General features: G+C 38.2%; 1 protein-coding gene across 1 annotated transcript in view; it reads left to right on the top strand.

Moving 5' to 3' along the window:
- Nucleotides 1-19488, top strand: part of pcdh11 (protocadherin 11) — a 157893-nt gene that overhangs the window by 47150 nt on the left and 91255 nt on the right. The window contains exon 4 of the mRNA XM_004545516.5: nucleotides 9156-9215. Coding sequence (XP_004545573.1) covers nucleotides 9156-9215 — 60 coding nt within the window. The remainder of the gene's footprint in view (nucleotides 1-9155; nucleotides 9216-19488) is intronic.

The raw sequence follows: 19488 nt of genomic DNA, 5'->3' as shown, positions 1-19488 counted from the left end.
ATTGGAGTACCTGCCAAAAAATAGATGAATCTATGAGTTAATTCTTAATCATTGCGAAAATGGATTTTAAAGATATCTGAAGTCTCGTCGTGCAATTTTTAACATTTTTCATTTCTTCGGTTGTTCATTAATTAAGAATTGTTATATATTTTTGTCCTATAATAGTCACATTACATTTTACAGCAAGAATTAGTTCGGCGGAGCACAGTAAACAATATATATAAATATAAACTGTAAAAACAATATGACTTTTTGACATTCAACACCACCATGGATTAATTATATCCTCTTTCCCAGAAAGAAATCCATTCATAATACTTTCTGACTTAACTCTGCCTTTTACACCAGGCTTCAGCAGCCTGCTGCTGCTACTTGGCCACAGAAGTTCTCCACTGGGGTTTAACGCAACCAATGAGATTATTTATGCTTGCATAGCAGCTCTGTCTCTGAAAAAACATGTTTGTATTGCTAAAACCCCAATCTGCCTACATGTCCTGGTTCATGTGTGGCCGTGACTCCCCAGACTGAAGGTTTGGTCGAGGTCTCTCTTTCTGCTAGTAGTGTGGAACACATGCCTGGCACGACCAGTGCCATGGGGGGAATGGCACACAGCTGGTTTGATTGGACTCTGGCCTTAATCGCCCATGTCTCTGCCATCAGCGCTCAAGGAGCAGTAACACACATGTTAACTGTGCTCATACAAGGGAAACTGATTGGAGCCTTCTAGATTTATTCCTAATCAAATACTGAATTGTGCCCAGACAGATAAAATGCTGGTGTCGCTTTCCAAGTCTGGTATCAGTGTCTAACAAGAAAGTTTGGGCTAGGTGTTCAACGAGCTACTTTGCGGTCTCAATTTTTCAGCAAATGAAGGGGGCTGTTGTCAGAGAGCTGATTGTAGGGTGCAAAATACTGGGTGACAATCTGCGTGTCAAGATAAATACATCTGCTCCTGAGGAAATGCCATTAGCCATGCATATTTTAATCCTAAATAACTGTTATAAAAGGTTGCAAAACAAAAATACAAGGATCTAAAAGGTCAGTATTGAGCAGCTTAAACAAGAGTAGACTGCTCATCTAAACGAGAGCATCTCACCTGTAACTGATGAGAAGTGCAAGTTGGAGACTTTGTTTTTAATTCTCGTTCCTCGGATGTACTGTTATGCATCACATTTATCATTCTGACCTCTTTTGTCAAACAGCAGTCGAATCAGAATGCTTTTTTTAATAACACATGCACTGAATAATATAACTTGCTAAGATGTTAAATATTGTCATTTATCAAAAAAGCCATTGCCTGACCATGAGAAGAAGTCAATAACAATGTGTAGCTAATGTAATTTTGAATACACTTAATGCTCTGCTTAGCCGACTAGAGAGGGGACTGCAGTAATAAATCGGTTGACTGTTACTGATAAGCTTAACAGCAAAGCAGCATCCAAGCATTTGAATGAGGGCATTAATGGTTGTTTAAAACAGGAATAATGAAGTGACAACAGCAGTGTTGTGTTGCCTCTTGCTCTTGAGAGGAACGTCTGCCAGTGGAGGAAAATGGTGACTTGCTTACTTCTAAAGGACATCAGCAGAGAAGTAGTACTTCCAGTCATCAGAACTTGGCGAATACTTTAATTGCAAATGACAAAAACAAACAAACAAACAAACAGAAAAAACAAAACAACGTGGCCTCATTTCAGCATTTCATTTCATTTGTGTCAACAGCTTCTCGTGCATGCGCACAAACTTAAAAGCGTACGCACAGGGAGACCACTCTTAATCTTTTTGACGCACACATGTGGATGCTCATGCACGTTTGCTTGCGAAATACACATAGAAGCTCATATGCAGTGCACAAACACAAAGCAAATGTCCTCACAAAGTAGATGAGCTCCATTCTGTGTCGAATCGAAAGCATCTGCAAAGCCAGTTGCTCTCGGCCGTGGAGGCGTGCATCAGCCGGCAGAGGCGCCTGCTTGGTGTCCCAGGGTGGCTCGCGTAACACTTGGCCTGCTCCCTAGCCACTGCCGGGATCAGAAAGGCCCACTGCTATCATCCGGGCGCTGGCAGCAGTGAGGCTAGGCTTAGAATGACAAATTGGTTTGAGGGAGTGAGTGAGGGAGAGAGCAAGCCAAGAAATATACTTTGAAGAGAGAAATGCATTCCGGGTTTCGACAAGCATGCCATATTATATGGTCAAGTGTACAAGTCTGACTCCTGCCACGCGGATTGATCGAGATCCCAAAGACACTTAAATGAGGCGAGGGTCTTTCATCGTGACAATACCAAAGAATTTATCTTAGAAAGTCACCCAAAATATGACTGGATTACAGAGCTTTTCAGCATGCGGTCTCTCGTCTCGTGGCCTCAATTTTCATTGAACTGCCCTTTTATTTTTAGCAACAATAGTTTAGTAGTATTTGCTTATGTTTCACAGTGTTGGAAATGTAGAAATTTCTAAATGCACATTACAATATTTCCAACTTTATCCAAAGAAACCCGAATTATTGTGTAAATCAGGATGTTTACATACAGAAATGCATTTCAGATAATTGTAGAAATAATCTGAAAAAAATATATGTTGTGTAATACATGCTAATGTAATTTTCTCTGATGGATTATTGATTCAGAATGTATTACTTGCTTCATATTTCAACAAACTCATCATTGCCACCATCATCAGTGATTACAGCCAGTGAATGATGCTCTGTGTTTATGGTTTGGGAGAGTTATTCTTTTCAAATGAAACACGCAGGGAAAAATGGTGGTTAGTGAAATGTTATCTTTATTTTGGACTGAAGTAGAGCATGAACTGATATTTAGCCACTAAATATTGCATATATAATACATGGCATGTATAGCATATCACTATTACAAGTATCAGCTTAAAAAATTGTGTGTCTGTTTTCTGTATGATGGTTCTGAAAACAAAATCTCCTAATGCAAAGTCAGAGCAATAAAAACAATATTAAGCTTCTTCAGCATATTTTAGATTATCGGAAACCCACATTCGGTGAAATCCGACTGTTGTTAATCCACAACAAAACTGCATTTGTAAAAAAAAAACGTTCAAAATTATAGGGGCAAGAAAATTCCAAAATAAATGGGGAACGGTGCAACTATTGACACTGGCAAGCTGTTTAATGTTGGAGGTCCACAGCATTCTGCTCAGCCCGAGGAGGAGACTGCGTACGAACGCTTTGCATATTCAAACAGGAAGTACTTTATTTATCGCGTGCAATCAAATCTACAATTGACTGTATAAGGGATAATCTAATTAAACATTAGCACAATTATCGGTCTTGGCCAATTGGATAACTGACTTATTAACTAGTGTTGTCTTCTGCTGTTTTAAGCAATAGTTGTTTTAAACAAGCAGCTTTGTAGGTTGTAATTACATTTTCTGCAGGCTTGTTGGCACCTTGGTCAAAGGCAACCTCCTGTGTGGACTCCCTCATGTAAATAAGAGCCCCTTTCCTTGCCAAAGCAATCATGACATTGCACTGGTGTAATGCTAGGCCTGCAAATAAGCCATGTCAGAAGCATACGCACAAGACACCGGATGTAGCCCTCTTGAATTCCCTCTCTCAGCAAACTGCAGAGATGCACCATTTGGCATCTCTGGAATTTGGTTTGAGGTTGCAGAGTATTTTACTTTTGTTGTCAAATTGCTTTGCAAATGAGGCCCACTCTGGCATGATTTCAAAGAGCTTGTGCTATATGTGCAGCTTCCTTCAGGCACTAGTTTCTGAACCTTCATCATTCTCTATGCATATGCACAGTACTGCGCTAAGCTCACATGGAAGGCTAGATAAACATGCCAGGCTGGGAGGAAGATGGAAGGCAGTATGCTTATGTCTTGTCAGCCTGTCTGTATGTTGATTTTGTGTTGTTCAACTTGACTGGCATGGTCTATCTAATAACATGGCAGGTAGACAGTACGAAAGCCTCGTAGGTTTCTACCCATTAAAATGATATTCAATCATTTTTGATGCGCTTTTTTTTGCCCCAAACCACGCCTTATAATGATTCAAGGTTCGAGCGCCATTCACATTGAAATGTTGTGTTGCTTGAAGCCACATCAAAATAATTGTTTTGATATGTTCCGTTTTTGACTTGGCAATGACATTAATAGGAGGTGATTGTACAATGAGGATAAAAAGCATTTTTTGAGGTATGTTGACTAAATTTCAGCCATGAATCCCCTGGCTCACAATTATACGTTTTTAGTCTGGGCATCATGGAACAGCCATTGCTTTGAGATACAAGTGTTGCACATATTGCGTGTCCTTTTGATTGCATGTCCAAGTCAGCCACTAAATAATAATGCAGGGATTGAAACAAAATAGCCCAAGGCTCAGAAATTGCTAATGAACATCACCAGGGTGCAGCTGGGGTTGCACTGTGTGATAAAGGCATTGAAACCTTACTTCATGTTTCAAAGGCAAATAATCTGTGGTCGATTTCTTTATACTCCAAACATCTGTGTCACTGCCTTAAAAGTGTCGGGAGACAATAAATGTGCACTAAGGAAAACTACAGATGACTCGCTAAAACGAGATATATATTCCAACGTGTCATAGTTTCAAGTGTTAACTTCAGCACTGGACATCTTTATGGCATATGTTTCTGTGGACTGATAAGCAGTGGAAGCATGATCTCTGTCATCACAATATTACAAATATGTGTTTTATACTTGTTACATTTTCTCCTTTCACTGCCTGTCTAGAACTATTCTCACTTTGCAGAGAACTGGCAAGCAACGGGAAATCCGTGGAGAGGCAAAGAGACAGAAGGCAAGAAAAAGAGAATATATTTGGTGCTATGTGCTGCAGATCAAAAACGTGGCAGTCACATGATCAAAGGCATTTGATAATCCTTGAACTACAATGCTTCTTTAATCCTAGCGAGAGAACTATATTTTATTGGGGGAGGAGGGCTGAAACAATGTTGGGGTGACAAACAGAGCTGAAGAAGCAGTAACTAGCTGGTAGAAATACAGTTTACTAAATGTGGCACAGTACTTTTGTGGGAGCTGGGGAAGAAAATAGTATAAAGCCTCCTTGTGTGGGGAGAAAATGGAGGCTGAGTTGATGGGACTAGAAACACAAATGTGCCACAAGTCAGTGTCCACTCAGCACTGAATAGTGCTCTTGTTTTTTTTCACTATACTTGTTGGGGAAGTTGGCTCGGTGAATGTGACTAGACTGCCTTATACTACATCTGCCACACAGAAACAGAGTGCAAGCTACACAGGGTTTGGGCTACGACTTCTCCCAGTCAAGTTGAGTTTCTGGCTAGTTCATTTTCCTGAAGATTCTTTTATACATATGTTTAAAAAATTGGATGGTTTACAAAAATATGCTATATAATCAAATGGCAGAACAACAACATACCAAATTGTATTTATTATTTATTAATTTTAATTCATTGTGAATTTACATATGATATATTACACTTTTAAAAAAACCTATGCAATTCTTGAACTGCAATATTTCATGTTGGGTGTAAAAGCAGCACCATCCCTATAGAGCCTGAAGGTTTTCACAACTTGCAAAAAACACTTGTCCACAAAACATTGTAAAGAAATTTGAGATTTTGTTCAGGACTTAAAGTAAAGGCGTCCAAAGAATTAGACAACTCTGTGCACAAAGGATCAGGCAAAAAACACATATTGAATAGATGTGATCGGTGAATTATCAGGCACAACTGCTTTAAAACAGATGTCGCTCTGTAGTGAAAATCATTGCCCAGGCTCAGACACATTTCTGAAAATCATTGTCATTAAACACAGTTCATCCACTAGATGAAAGTTAAAGCCAGGAACATTATAAGAGAGTCTATTGTAACACTATCATGAAAGAATCTGGGGACTATTTCTAATCTATATATTATACAGCAGCAAAGCTGAGAGTAGAAAAGCTTTTTTAAAACCTGAAGTGACATCCACACAGAGAGCGATTCACTCATCCATATCACTTTGAAGTTAATGTAGGTGCAGACTCTGGTTGCCTAGGTAACCCTCTAATGCATTTACTACCAGGTCATATGTCAATCAACAGTATCCTGCACTTTTAGCTGTAGTTGCTTCAGTTGCTCACCTCAAATCTGAGAAACGTTGACTTGTTGAGGTGTATATGGCTGCTGAGTGGAGTTTTTTATACCTTACAATGCAAAATAAAAAAAATAAAAAAACATATATTTTTTAAAAACTTACCCATTTTCTCAGAAAGTTGTATATCAAAACTTTTTTTTTTTGTTTTTGCAAGAGCATGATCCCGGAGCCGAAGAGAAGACGTAACATTTTTATCACCTCACACCTGAAAAGTTTTACTGAAGCTTTACTTGTGTTCAGTGATGCACATCTTCTCTTAAATGTTTTTTCTAATATCACACAAGATTAATAGAGACAGAAAACATATAAATGACAAATAGTTATTTATGAAGTCTTTTATGACAAAAGATTTCAGATTTTTATTATTATATCTTAACAGGCACATAAAAGCCCATTTTTAACATTCACCTTTTTCAGTTCTGTTGTTTTTTTTTTTAAAAAAAAAAAGACAAAGTAAAAATCAAGAAAACTTTCATCTGAAACTCTTCAAAGTATGCTTGTTCTGAAGAAATTTAAGATTCCGTGTGGGAAACTTTCAACAGAGAAGCAGACAACTCACAGGTCCTCAGCTGGCACTGTCATTACTATAACCTTAGACCAAGATTGTGTTGGACTGTGAAAGGAGTAGCACACAATGTACATTTTTTGGCAGATTCCCACATGGAATATCTTTAAAAGAAATACTCCAGTGACTTTCAGAAGGCAGTCAGTCTCATTGTTCAAGAACCATAGAACAACTCTCTGTCCCATGCAGCTTTTTACGCACATGTTGGTAAAGTGAAATAAAAAAAAAAGAGTATGTATTTATAGCAAAAACAAAAAACCCTTTTAAATAACAAGTATAAATATTTTGCATATTTTTGTTTTCATTTGTCTTTTATGCAGACTTTTAGCGGAAAAACTGTGCGACATTTATTAAAGTACACAATTAAGACTTACACAGTTTGTGAGCTGCTGAGTGAGGCTCCTAATTTATATGATGAGAGTAAAGACAGCGAGATAGAAATAGAGCTCATTCTTAGATTTTATCAAAACATTTCCAAGAAATCAGAAAGATAAAATTGTCTTATATTTTCTTCAGAAACTGTAATATATATGTGTGTAACATGCGCTCTCTCTGGGCCTCATCCTATTACAATGACCAGCCCATGCATGGTGAGAAGACAAAAACATCAATATGTGGCATAATCCAAATCCCTCTGTTGCAAGCATTGTCAATAGTCTTCATTATCAGATGCAAAATGTCCCAGACAAAGGTGAGTTGAAAAATGACAGTCGTTTTTACTTCCATATGTTTTCCCTTATCACCTCTCTACTCTACTGTCTCTCCTGTAACTGTGCGGAGATGAGCTATGAGCTGTTTGTCAGAAAAGCTGTACAGTTTCCACGCTGATGAAACACTAATGATTATTATATAGATTCAACGAGTGAGTTAAACTAGGAATTTATTAGAAATGGCATGAGTGAAAAGTGGTGGTTAGCTTTATTGTTTTTTTTACTTTTTTGCATTTGATAATGTCTCTTCTTTAACAGTATTTGTACTTCCAAATTAAAGTAGTTGTTAATTTGGATCACATATTGTTTTGTACAAATTCAACAAAACAAAACAAATAAATAACTAAATGCTTTTGCATAAACATCACATTGTGTGTTCAATAGTTTTAGCATATTTGGCATTGGTGGTAAAGGGAATATTTTCCTGAATGCTTTGTGTGAAGTTTTTGCAAGTCATGCCTTGATTAATCGCCAGTATTGATGGTGTGCCGAGTTATCTGTACATTGCAAACACTGTGGTTCACATTATAATTGATTGGACTCTCTTTTTTTCTTTTTTGTCACTCTCCTCCTAACTCTACAATATCCTGTAGAATCTAATATTCACAATTTTGGAGGCAGTGTTCAGAATCAAGGTCATTCATTTTCCCCCACTGGGAACATGCAGAAGGAAACTCCATTTCCTGCTCCTACCCACAAAGAAAATAATTCATGTTTATTTGTCACATCAATTAAGATATCATGGTTATATTGCCTACTCAATCTGTAGGGAAAATTTTGTCTACTAATTCCATCGTCCCAGCAAGGCCCATTTATTCATTTATATTTCATGACCTGGTGTTTACGCTACAGTGAATGCCTGGCTGATTTTTTTTTTCTCCCCTCTCTTAGTTGCCTTGTCCAGAGAGGTGTTCTCCTTCTACGTTGCGATGAAATATAGATGTTAAGAGTCTGGAGAGTCGAGTGTCTCATCTGTCCTAGAGAAACCATAAGGCAGCCATTAATAGTGTCACAGAGCATCAGACGTACCACAGGCACATAATTGGAAATGAGGACATAACTGAAAGCACCTGCTTGAAAATCAACAGGGCCTTCCCACGAGGCAAGCCCTCGGTAGATTCCAAAAGAAGTTTTCCGAGCCCCTCCGCTTCCCTGCTGGTTCTGTTTCACCCATTGCTCTTTTTTTTTTCATTTCTCACTGAGGTCAGCTCAAGATGGCTTATTGTTTTTTCTTTTTTTTTTATGATGGCATTGTGAGTATGCAAATACTTTGGATCTTTGCATAATCACAAGCAGCAGGACCATCTGTTGTTGGCTTGTTGACTTACCTTGTGTCTGCTTTTAATGGTGTTTTCTTGTATCTGAGTGATGTATTGGTGTATTAACAATGTGATAATCATTTAACCTCAAAAAATGCAGTCGGGCGTGTACGAAAAATCCGAACATATGTTCAGCGAAATCTTCTGACAAAGAAGGATTTATAATCTTTGAGCAGGGATAGAAATAAGGGAACACAAAAACAAATAACAAAAAAAATCACTCCGCTCACGTTATGTCAGATAAGACGACGCTGTCAAGATAGAGATTTAAAATGTGACGCTTGACAAATGTTGTGATCTTGGCTTAGTGGGTAGTAAAGAGTGGGAGTTAACCCCCACTTAAAAACACAGCAAAAATACTAATAGCAAGGAATAGTAAATAAGATGAAACTTTATGCAAGGATATGCCTCCAATGAAACATGTCCCTGATAATGTTTTTTTTTTCTACTAGAACCAGAGCCAGACACCAGAGAAGTCTTTTAACTCACCGCCTCCCATTTGTCCTCATAAGGTAAGCTCCAGTTTGCTTTCAGGCAAGGAATAAACAGCATTATGTGAAATAATTACAGATATTTTAAGAATGCGATGTTCTTATTAAGCTGTGATTCTGTGTCTATTTGCAATTTTGCATTTGTAAATTAGCTGCATAATATGTCAAGACCCTTTTCATCTTCTCACATATCTGATGTTCCATTCACCATATCATTGCAAGACTCTTTGCCAAATGGTGTGCAAAATGAATTTGTTTATCATGGGTTCTTAAAGAAACTATTTTCATTTCCAAGACAACAGTTTCATCTGTTTTCTGTTCTTCCTCTGTGCGTTCTGCTAATCGTTCGAGATTTATTTAACATGAAGCGAGAAGGGCAAATTTATTCAATGCTAATTAGTCTTGTACATGCACAGTCAAAGTCATCACTTCACTGTGATGGTCTCAAGTCGTCACCACACACTGACTGAAGTCACTGTCCCCTTCAACCTCTACTCCTGATGCGTGACTCTTGCAAATGTGATAATGTGCCATGCAGTGAAATTCGCGCAATTTCAGTTCACTTAGCACCAAACGTGTCAAAAATGCCTGTGTCCTTTTCTGGATGAATGGGCGTTATGGCTGAGAGTGGCTTATTGCAAGAGTGGACCTTGGTAAAAGGAGCCCAATAGATGGAAGCTGTCTGACAGGCTGTCATCAACTGTTCAAAGCCTAACACCGCTCTACATCCCTAATGCACAGCTAGCTGTCTGAAATGACTTTGGTGGCATTAAAATATGCAGACAGTGGTCGGACAGTAAATAATAACAAAATATGATACCCGTTTCTCTGCTCTGTCACTGGAAAATCACTGGAAAAAGTAAATTATCTGCATATCTATCATTGTAGAATAAGAACGCACATCCATGTAAGGCATGAACTTTTCAAATTTGGGTTGCTTTTGGTGAGAAATTACAGCGTGCCGTAGCTCTAATGGGGTGTTACAGATGTGTTAATGTAAGAAGACATCACTTTCGATTGCTCCACATACTATGTCTACGTCTTGTTTCCTCTGGACCCCATACTTCTCTCTCTTTCACTCTTTCCATTTTTACCCAGCTGATCAGGGCTGATGTAATGGGGGAACACTGTGGGTTTGCGGATAGTGTTATTCACGTTTTAGCTGTTAGCAGCTGAACATAATCTCCCTCTAGTCAGCTCACATTAGTCTCCATGATCCACACCAGCCCAATATGTGCAGCGAATGCATTGGGCCAGCTGGGGTAATTTAGTATGTCAGTCAGTTCAGGAGGCTGGTAAAATGAGTAAATGGCTGGATATGATTTATATGTAAAGAATATTCTGATTATAATGGCTCTCAGAATAGAATATCCACTGGCTTTTTAAACTTCTCTTCATCTGCATTGTGTGCATCCCCCAGATAGATAGCGAAATGAACAGAGGGCTTTTAAACTGACTACTCTGTGATTATATTAAGAATGTGAGAGTGAGAGAGCGAGGAGAGGGAGGAGATCGGGTGCCCGAGCACTAAGTATATATAATTGCTTCTTGACACATTGGCCAAATTCTGCAGTGCCAGGATCTGAGCGAAGATGATTAACGGCTGTCCAAGTGGGTGGGCACTGCAGGTCGTTCAGGGCCTTTGGTTTCCATAGTGATTCTAGTCTAAAGGCCATATATTGCATAGTGAATATCCCAGAGGTCCACACATTGTTAAACTACAATTATAACTCACATCAAGAGCATTGTCTGTCCACCGCAAACTCTCTTATTCACCCACCAAGTGTCTTGCTGCGTTTTCCCTCTGCTCATCATTTATTTTCTCTTCTTATTTTCTTAAATTGTCTCCCCTAGCTGGCGAGAAGATAAAGAGTAAAAATTTTGCATTATGTGAATAATTGATGTGTGGGCTCACCTCAGAGCATCATCACACTACGGCAGTCGGGGTAAGAGGTGAGGGTAAGATCATATTTCTGACATGAGGCTTCAGGCTACAGAAAATTGTTTCACATGGGTTTTCACAAGGTTTTCCTGTGAATCGACAGCGTGAATAACAACTCCTCATTATAGCACAACAGGGTAGTAATAAAATGTGAATAGGGATGCACATGCTTGGTTCTGTACATAAAGTCATGTGCGTCTGACAAGCTATAACATACAAGTAGTTCATTATAATACGGTTCTTGGTATCTGAGGTGGCTGTGTATAATAATGTGTGTGTAAGCATGCCAAAGTATGTGTATGTCTTTGTGAACACCACAATTTAAATAGGTGACAGATGGAGAGGACAAGGGATGGGGGTGGGGATCAAGCACCTCTGACAATATGGGGCCTGCACTGCACCTTGTTCTTGCCAACTCTGAAATAGCTACGGTAAACTAAAGCCGTGTGACTCCGGGATGCCATTTCACAGTTTTGTTTTCCTCGCGTTTCACAGTTTTTATTTCCACAAAAGACAAACTCTCTTGTGAAATGTCACCTAACAATGTAAAGGTTGAGTGATGAGCATGCGAGAGAAACACCTTGCTTCTTGAAGGGTTAGACTTTATTCTGTGAAGTTTGACAAAGACATGAATGTAAATGCGCTGAGTGTTACAGATAAAATTCTTAAGACATACAGTGTGCAGGAGCTTTTTAAAGCCAAGGAAAGGCCACCGAATAAACACATTTCAATGGTGATTCACTCTGTATAATAAAAGGAAATCCCTCAGGCATCCAAACAAAAGGCCTGTCATGCAGCAATTAAGCTTTGTTATTTGCGTCAAGCAGACTATGGATAAGTAATGTATCTTCCTAAAGATGTACGTCCACATCCTCGCACATGCAAGTGCACGGGCAAACACAGTCAGTCACTCAACTCCAATTCATTTGAGGTAAATGTAATCTCAGAAGACAAGCAGCAACAACCCACGGCTCCATCAAGGTGCCTGGGGTTGCATTGGTGGCCATCGTCAAATAAATAATGCTTTGTGACTGAAAAAAAGACAATCCAAAAGGTCATCTGTGACCTCTGGGACCAGTGCTGTGCAGCATCTGTCACTAGCAAGCACCGCATGTCTGTGTCAAATGGCAAAAGGTATGTGGTGCAGCCAGCCTGCCATGTAATGAAGGGAGTAGGCCTCTATATACATAACATCACAGTCACAATTGTATTAAGAGGGCTCCACAGTATCCTGGCTCATCTGCAGGACATCTTCTACGCACCATAGTATAAATGACAGAATGGAAAATTATCTACAATATTATTAAAAAAATACACTTTTCAAGATCATACCTGGCATATCAAGGAAGAAATTCATGTTCTTTGGAAATCTAACTGAAAAAAAAGGATAAAAAAGTATTTGACATCCCCTTAATCCATTTAATCGGTAATGAGGTTTAGGTAACTTTCAGGATGTTAAGTGAACAATGGCTATCCTCTCTGATGATATTTCACTTGTCACATAATTTCCGTAACAGCAGTTAATGGTATCAAATATTCAGGGTAAAATGATGAAGAAATATATAATCGATGCTTTCCTTTCAGCCAACTTACAATTCTCATATATCTGCATCAGACCACACCTCCGTGTGGAACAAATCAATAATATTCCATTTCTAACCAAATTCTTCTTTTTGTATGGTGAAATCCGATCTTTATGGACACAGTAACAAATTGGATATCCCCACAGTCACATTGGAAAAAGAAACACAAGCTCAGAGACAACATGGGTTGCTCTGTAAAAGAATGTACCATGCATATTGTTTGACGAAATTGCGTACCACACAAATTTCATTCTGAATTCTCTCAAAGTGCAAATGAGGCTCACTTCTGTTAGTATATTTCCCAGATCCCCTGCACTGTACTCTCTCACATGCTGGCTGTCCTTTCCTCTCACTCGCCACGTATCTCCCTCCCCACATCCAGCTAAACCAATCAGGGATTTGAGGGCCTCGCCTCCAATCAATTACGACCCAAATCAGTGCAGAGGCCTTTGATATAGAATCATTTGTCAAATCAGTGCAGATGGCTGAGGGCAGGTACCCTTGTGCTATAGGCCATATCCATGTGGAAATCTCTGCTCAGGGTGGGCTCTCCTGATGCTCCCCAACCTATTAATGGGAAGTCATTTTGTGCGCCAGGACTGCAGTCCAGCTGCCTGGTCTCCTAGATTGCTAGTGTTTAAGCATCTTAGTCAAACAGAGGATAATAGCAAATGATTTGAACTTTGTAGGCAAACGGAATATGAATCTCATGGATCCTACTTGAAGTTTTCAAATGGACTGTACAACGACTACAAGAGTACCCGTGTATTTTAAAACTCTAAATTATCACATGCAACTAGAGCAGGGCGATATGGCCAAAAATATTTATCACGATATATATTTGAAAATTTGCGATAACGATATAACCGACGATATAATTGATGCGAGACAAAATACAACTCCACAACATTACTAGCGCAAAAATACAACCTTCCATTTATTTTCACTTAAACAAGAAGCTGGTTTTTATGTACATTAAAGCTTTATAAAAATGTAACAGTGCAAATGCAAATTCCTTGCTGAAAGTTTAACCAAAAGGCATTTCCAGTAGAAATGGGCTGACATATCCTGAGCATAACCATGTATAATATCCACTGAAGTTAAAAAGAGGTGCTTTGCAACATTAAACTGCAGTGTGCAGTACGCATTTTTCGGACCATAAGGTGCACGGGATTATAAGGCACATTAAGCGAAACAAAGCAGTCAGATAAATCAAACTTTATTAAACTCATTCTTCTTGCTTCCTCCACTTCTGTACCATTGATTCATTAATGTTGAATTCTCTGGCAGCTGCTCTATTCCCATGTTGTTGCAGTATATTAATGACTAACCTCGTATTGTGGATGGATTATCTCAGTTGTTCTCCTGACTGAAGTTTGGTCCGTTTACAGCATCCTGCCATGCGATTGCATTTGTTTCTAACCATGAAGAACCTTCACGTTAACTTTTATAAGTGGAAAAGTGTTAGTGTTCGTCCTCCAGCTTCACTGTTTATGTTATGCTAACATAGCTGTGTCGCTAGCGATCACGTAGCACATCATTATATACCAGCTAGCCCAACTTCAGTAACCCTACAAACGTCACTGCTGTTTAGTTTCCTGTCTTCATTTATGTTGGAAGTGATAGCAGAGCTGTACGTTTGATTTTTTTCAGAAATCTCTCAGTCAGAACATGCAATATCATGCTTAGGTAACTAGCGAAACTAGCGAGCTAACTTCCGCTAGCTTCCTGCTAACTTCTAACTCCGTTAAATGTAATAACTTTTGTTTTCATGGATGCCTGGAAGTTAAACTTTATAGTTACACCTGGTAAAGCAGCAATGCTGATCGTTTTATTAAAGATGAAAGAATTTAGACAGTTTTTAACTCTAAGTGATGCTGCAGTGTTGTTTGACCTGAAGTATACGGAGTTTAGGACCCAGATTACTCCCAGATTTAAGAGCATCTTAGTCCGACAAATACGACAATAACAACGGCCGCTTGCATGTTCTGCAAAAAAATGTGCTTTGTTGTGTATCTGACGGACAAACACCAAACCAGTTCCACATCACGGAAGTTGCACCATTTTTACAAACCAATTCTGGTTCATCTGTTTCACTCAACAATCGGCCATGTGCGTATGAAAACAAAGGCACTGCGCATGCGCGTTTTACTCCCATTCTATCGCGATATTTCATTTTCCTATCGTTGCCTAACATTATACCGGTATTACCGTGAACGGTATAATATGGCCCAGCCCTACATGCAACCTGCTGTGACAAAATACTTTAGTACATGAGCTAATCCACTGCAAATGGTGCCCCAGAAATACCAAATAGAAATTCAGATTTTCATCATGCGAGTGCTGTTTACTTGTGCATGTTCACTTTTGAACAGTTGAAGAGAAAACTTCTGAATACAACTAAAACTGAAATACAGCTAAACCTAAGACTTAAATACACTAATTCAGATTGTGGTAATAGTAACTTAAGGTCAAGAGTTCCTGTTCACAACCAAATTTTAACCAAGCAATAGCAATATATAATAGTGAATAATCAGACAATGCTTATCAAGAGAAAAAAATATAACCTAAATATATTTAGAGGACATTGTGAGTGTGCCTGTCTCACCGGTGCTGTTTGATATGTCCTCCTTAGGAAAAGGCAGAATTAAAAACATTATAAATACAATATTTTCAGTGTATTTAAGTTCATTTAAGTGTGATTGGGCTACTTTAATAAGCTTGCCAAAACTCACCTCCTAAAAAAGTCTTCAACCTTTAGCCTTTGTTTCTTTATACTCTTATATAAAGGGACCTTGGGTTTCAGCAAATTCAGCAATAATACATATAACTAAATAATTATTATCTTTTATTGTTTTTGTTTTGAAAACCCAACATATTTTTAGAGCCTCTGTAAAGCTCCCTATAACTTCTTATAGTGATTTATCATAGCCTTCAGAGTTTCAAACCAAGTTGCTTCTTCTTAGAGTATCTCATGTAGAATCTTGTCTCAAGCGATGACATAGTGAGCTCCTTTAAATACCTAGGAGTTTTCATTTTTACGATCTAGCACATTTCTAATAAGATATTGGCAGACGTTAAACACGGCATCACAGGAAGCTATGATGGATGGTCATTGCGAGATTGGATCAGAACTGCCATCTAAACCAATCCTCCAACCTACCACCACCTACTCTTTGTGTCTAATCTAACACTGAGCATGATAGATGGTTCTGGAAGCCCTTTTACAATGTGTAAAAAACAATATACATGTAAGTATATCTACACATTTTTACTTATATCATGTTACAGAATGAAATTCTGTTCTGTTGTAATAAATAAAAACTCAAAAGAATAAAGATAAGATAATACAACCCTAGTCTGGTCATTGTCATCATCATCATCAGTGACATTTTATTCTCTTATATTTTGTGTTCCCACCCGTTTTTTTCTTTTTTCCTGGGCATGATTAAAAACTCTCTAAAATGCACAGAAATGTTTTTTAAGGTCTTGAGGTTTTGAGCTATTTTACAAGCAGTAGTTTTCTTGGAAACCAGTTGCAGAGTTTGGCGTCATGCAATATTCTTTGCACTGTGAACATCAGTGAAACAACAGTTTCCAAGGATTCCTTGTGCCAAGCCAGCAGCACTCATCTGTTTTTTAAGGCACTTTAAATACTAGATTTTATTTGGCATCATTATTTAAGGATACTTGTAGCTCTTTCTATACTTTCTAATAACTGCTGCAGATGTGTTTGAGGTTTTAAGTCCCTAATATGCAGGACTATGTAGCAACAGTCAAAAATGCGAAGCTCCAGCTGTATTTGCGGTCACGTCTTTTCCTTGGTAACCGTGTCTTTACAGTTAACCTTGAATTGGAAATTATATGTCCAATCATTTGTATGGCAGTAGAAATAACGTGATCTCATCCAATTGTAAATTTGCTGTGTAGTCTCTGGTTTTAATTATACACTTTCACTTAAAAACAGTGCAAATACTGTAAGATTATGCAATAACATATATTTTTTTAAATAACTGGGCAATTTCACAGGGTGTAGTTTTTTTGTTTATTGTAACAGCAATACTGAAACAAGACATTGTCACAAATTGTCATTAGGCAAAAGCTGTGTTGTTAGGCTTTCGTGTTTAATGACTTAAAAACAGCATTATAGGCTTCATTAGTTAGCACGTCGGTGCAAGCTAGATTATCTAGGAATAGATTTGAAAAGTTAAAGCAAACATAACTTGTGTCCTTAGGTTATCTGACTTGTCAGAAAAGGCATTAAATAATAAATGATTAAAAGAACATAAATAAATGTAAAAAAAATATCCTCAAAATCCAGCATGTTTAATTTATAGCTGAACATTAATCACAAAATGCTCAGCATTCAGCATTCACGGGTGAGGTTTAAGTTATATAAAAAAGCTTCTTTTAATGATTTTATTCATGAGAAAAGTATTATTCAATGCCTTCATGTTTCAGCGATGTATCCTTGCTAAGATGTATCCTCCCTAAGATTATAAATCAGTGCAGTGCAGTGGGATGTCATGGATGCCAGCCCTCAGTTCTCTGTGCAAGAATAAGATGAGTTCCCTCTAGTATTTGATGCACATTGAATATGTCTTCAGATCAACACAGCACAACTGTTTCCCTGGCAGACAGAACAAAGATCACAGAAATCTGAAATGCAAAGTAAACGTTAAAAAAAAGAAGCACAAAAGCAAAACAGCCTTACCCTAAAAGTGAGAGTTTTGAGCACTGTGAACACATTTTAACCCAAAACTGCTCCTGCAGCAATCAGCATAATCATCAGCCTGCTGCATTCTCAGATAAGATAGTGGGTGCATTATCTGTCCTCCAGTTTCACAATTTTACTCATCATACAAGCAACACTTTCACTGTAGGTGGCAATCAAGCTGCATTCTTAATTGATGTTAATATGTCGCATGTTTTTGGGATGTCCACACTTATTTATTTTATGAAGTAATTATATTACTTGGAATTTACACACTACTAGTAAACACACACACAAAATGTTCAATTAACAAGTGTTTTGTCAAAAATATCCCATCATACTGTGGGAGATGTATTCCTCTGTCTCTTTGACTTTTGTTTTAATACACTCTAGTTTGTGCACCATTGCCAACCGTGTGCACCACTTTGTTTCCACAAAGTGAAAGCCAGCTTTTGTTTTCTCTACAATTGTAAAGGAGATATATGCGTGTGTATTTATATTATGACACTGATTTCATGATCTCTGAAATGCTTGATATTACTTAAGACAGAAGAGAATAAAAACCAACAAATGAAAGAGGAATCCGCAGTTAGGAAATGATTACAAGCATGTAAGCTCTCTAGGCAAGAACAAGCTGCATTGCTCGGGATAGTTTTCTCACCCTCTGCCTTTGCATATTTCACACTGGCATATCTTTCGAGATGTAAGTCATACTGAGAGATTTGACTCTGCATGCTAAAAAGGCATAAATACAGGGGAAAAAACATAACCAGCAGATGACCTTATTACACTCAGTATGTAACATGCAGTAGCAATATTGCCTTTATTTGTCATTATTACCACCCGCAATTACTGTGAGTAGGAGGAATATTAAATTGACAAAGAGGGCCTCTGACTAAATGTTAAGGAGCCCTCCTGTCATGTGAGACACATTCCTACTGTTCTGAGTGGGCTGGTATGGCTGTGTTTTACTACTTACGGATATTCAATGGAAGAGCACAGAGCGGGTCTTGCTGTAATAAGGCATTTACCAATGCAGAGTAGCACTGTGCGCTGTGAGAACATATGTTAATGCACTTGGCTGTGGCCAGAGAAACAGCGAGAGGTTTGGAAAAAAAAACACATGGGACTGGCCTCCTGGAGCACACATAGCCTTCTACAAAGATATTAATATGAGTCAGTGGTGGAAGAGGAGGAAAAATTACCCTGGCAGTGAGGAGACGTTTGTTTTCATGATGGTGATGGACCCCAATTGAGTAAAGCAGGCTGGAGAAGAGAGGATACTCTGTATTGGATGGCTTTTGAATTGCATCAGTGGCACACCTCTAACTGGCTCCTTTGCCAGAGAAGCTGACAACAATGTATTTGGGGAATATATGCATGAAGGAAATGGGAATATGTTTATGAAAATAGCCTCTAATTTATCGAGACTGTTCTGCTAAGATTTTTGTCTGTTTTCAAGAAGAGATCTTGTAGGCTGTAAGTAGAAGTAGGATTCAAACCTAATTCAAATTTTGTCATTTGAGTGTAATTTGGCCATCCTTTATCACAAACCATGTCAAGCTGCCATGTTAATTTGTCCTAATACAACGCGTGGCAGTACACATGCATCATTTGTGTTGAAGTTCTTTTGGCTTGTTTTTTTTTTATCTAACTTTGAACAACATGTAAAAACATAATGATAAGAAAAAAGGAATTAATACAGTTCACAATAACTGCTGTGAAATAACTGGCGTCTCTCTTTTTCCTGCAACCTACTAGTTTAAGCAGTTTACAATGTTTTAATTTTTTTCTTTGCTAAATCCTATGCAAATTTCCGCTCACAGAGTTTGCATTTTACTTGTCAAGATTTTCTAAAAGTTTCAAATGTTGGTGTATTTCTACTCCAGCCTGGCTCGTTAGCTGCTAACCTTTACTGTTCGGGCCAGCTCTATGGTGATGAGGGGGAGGCAAAAAGACAGCATCATAACGTTGCATGATTTGTTTCCTTTTTCACAGGGCAGTGCACATGGCACAAACATTTAGATAACTGTTACACCAAAAACTTAGCCACAT

Source organism: Maylandia zebra, linkage group LG2 (assembly GCF_041146795.1).
Source record: "Maylandia zebra isolate NMK-2024a linkage group LG2, Mzebra_GT3a, whole genome shotgun sequence".
NCBI classification, from domain to species: domain Eukaryota; kingdom Metazoa; phylum Chordata; class Actinopteri; order Cichliformes; family Cichlidae; genus Maylandia; species Maylandia zebra.
This window is presented reverse-complemented; position numbering and strand designations above follow the sequence as displayed.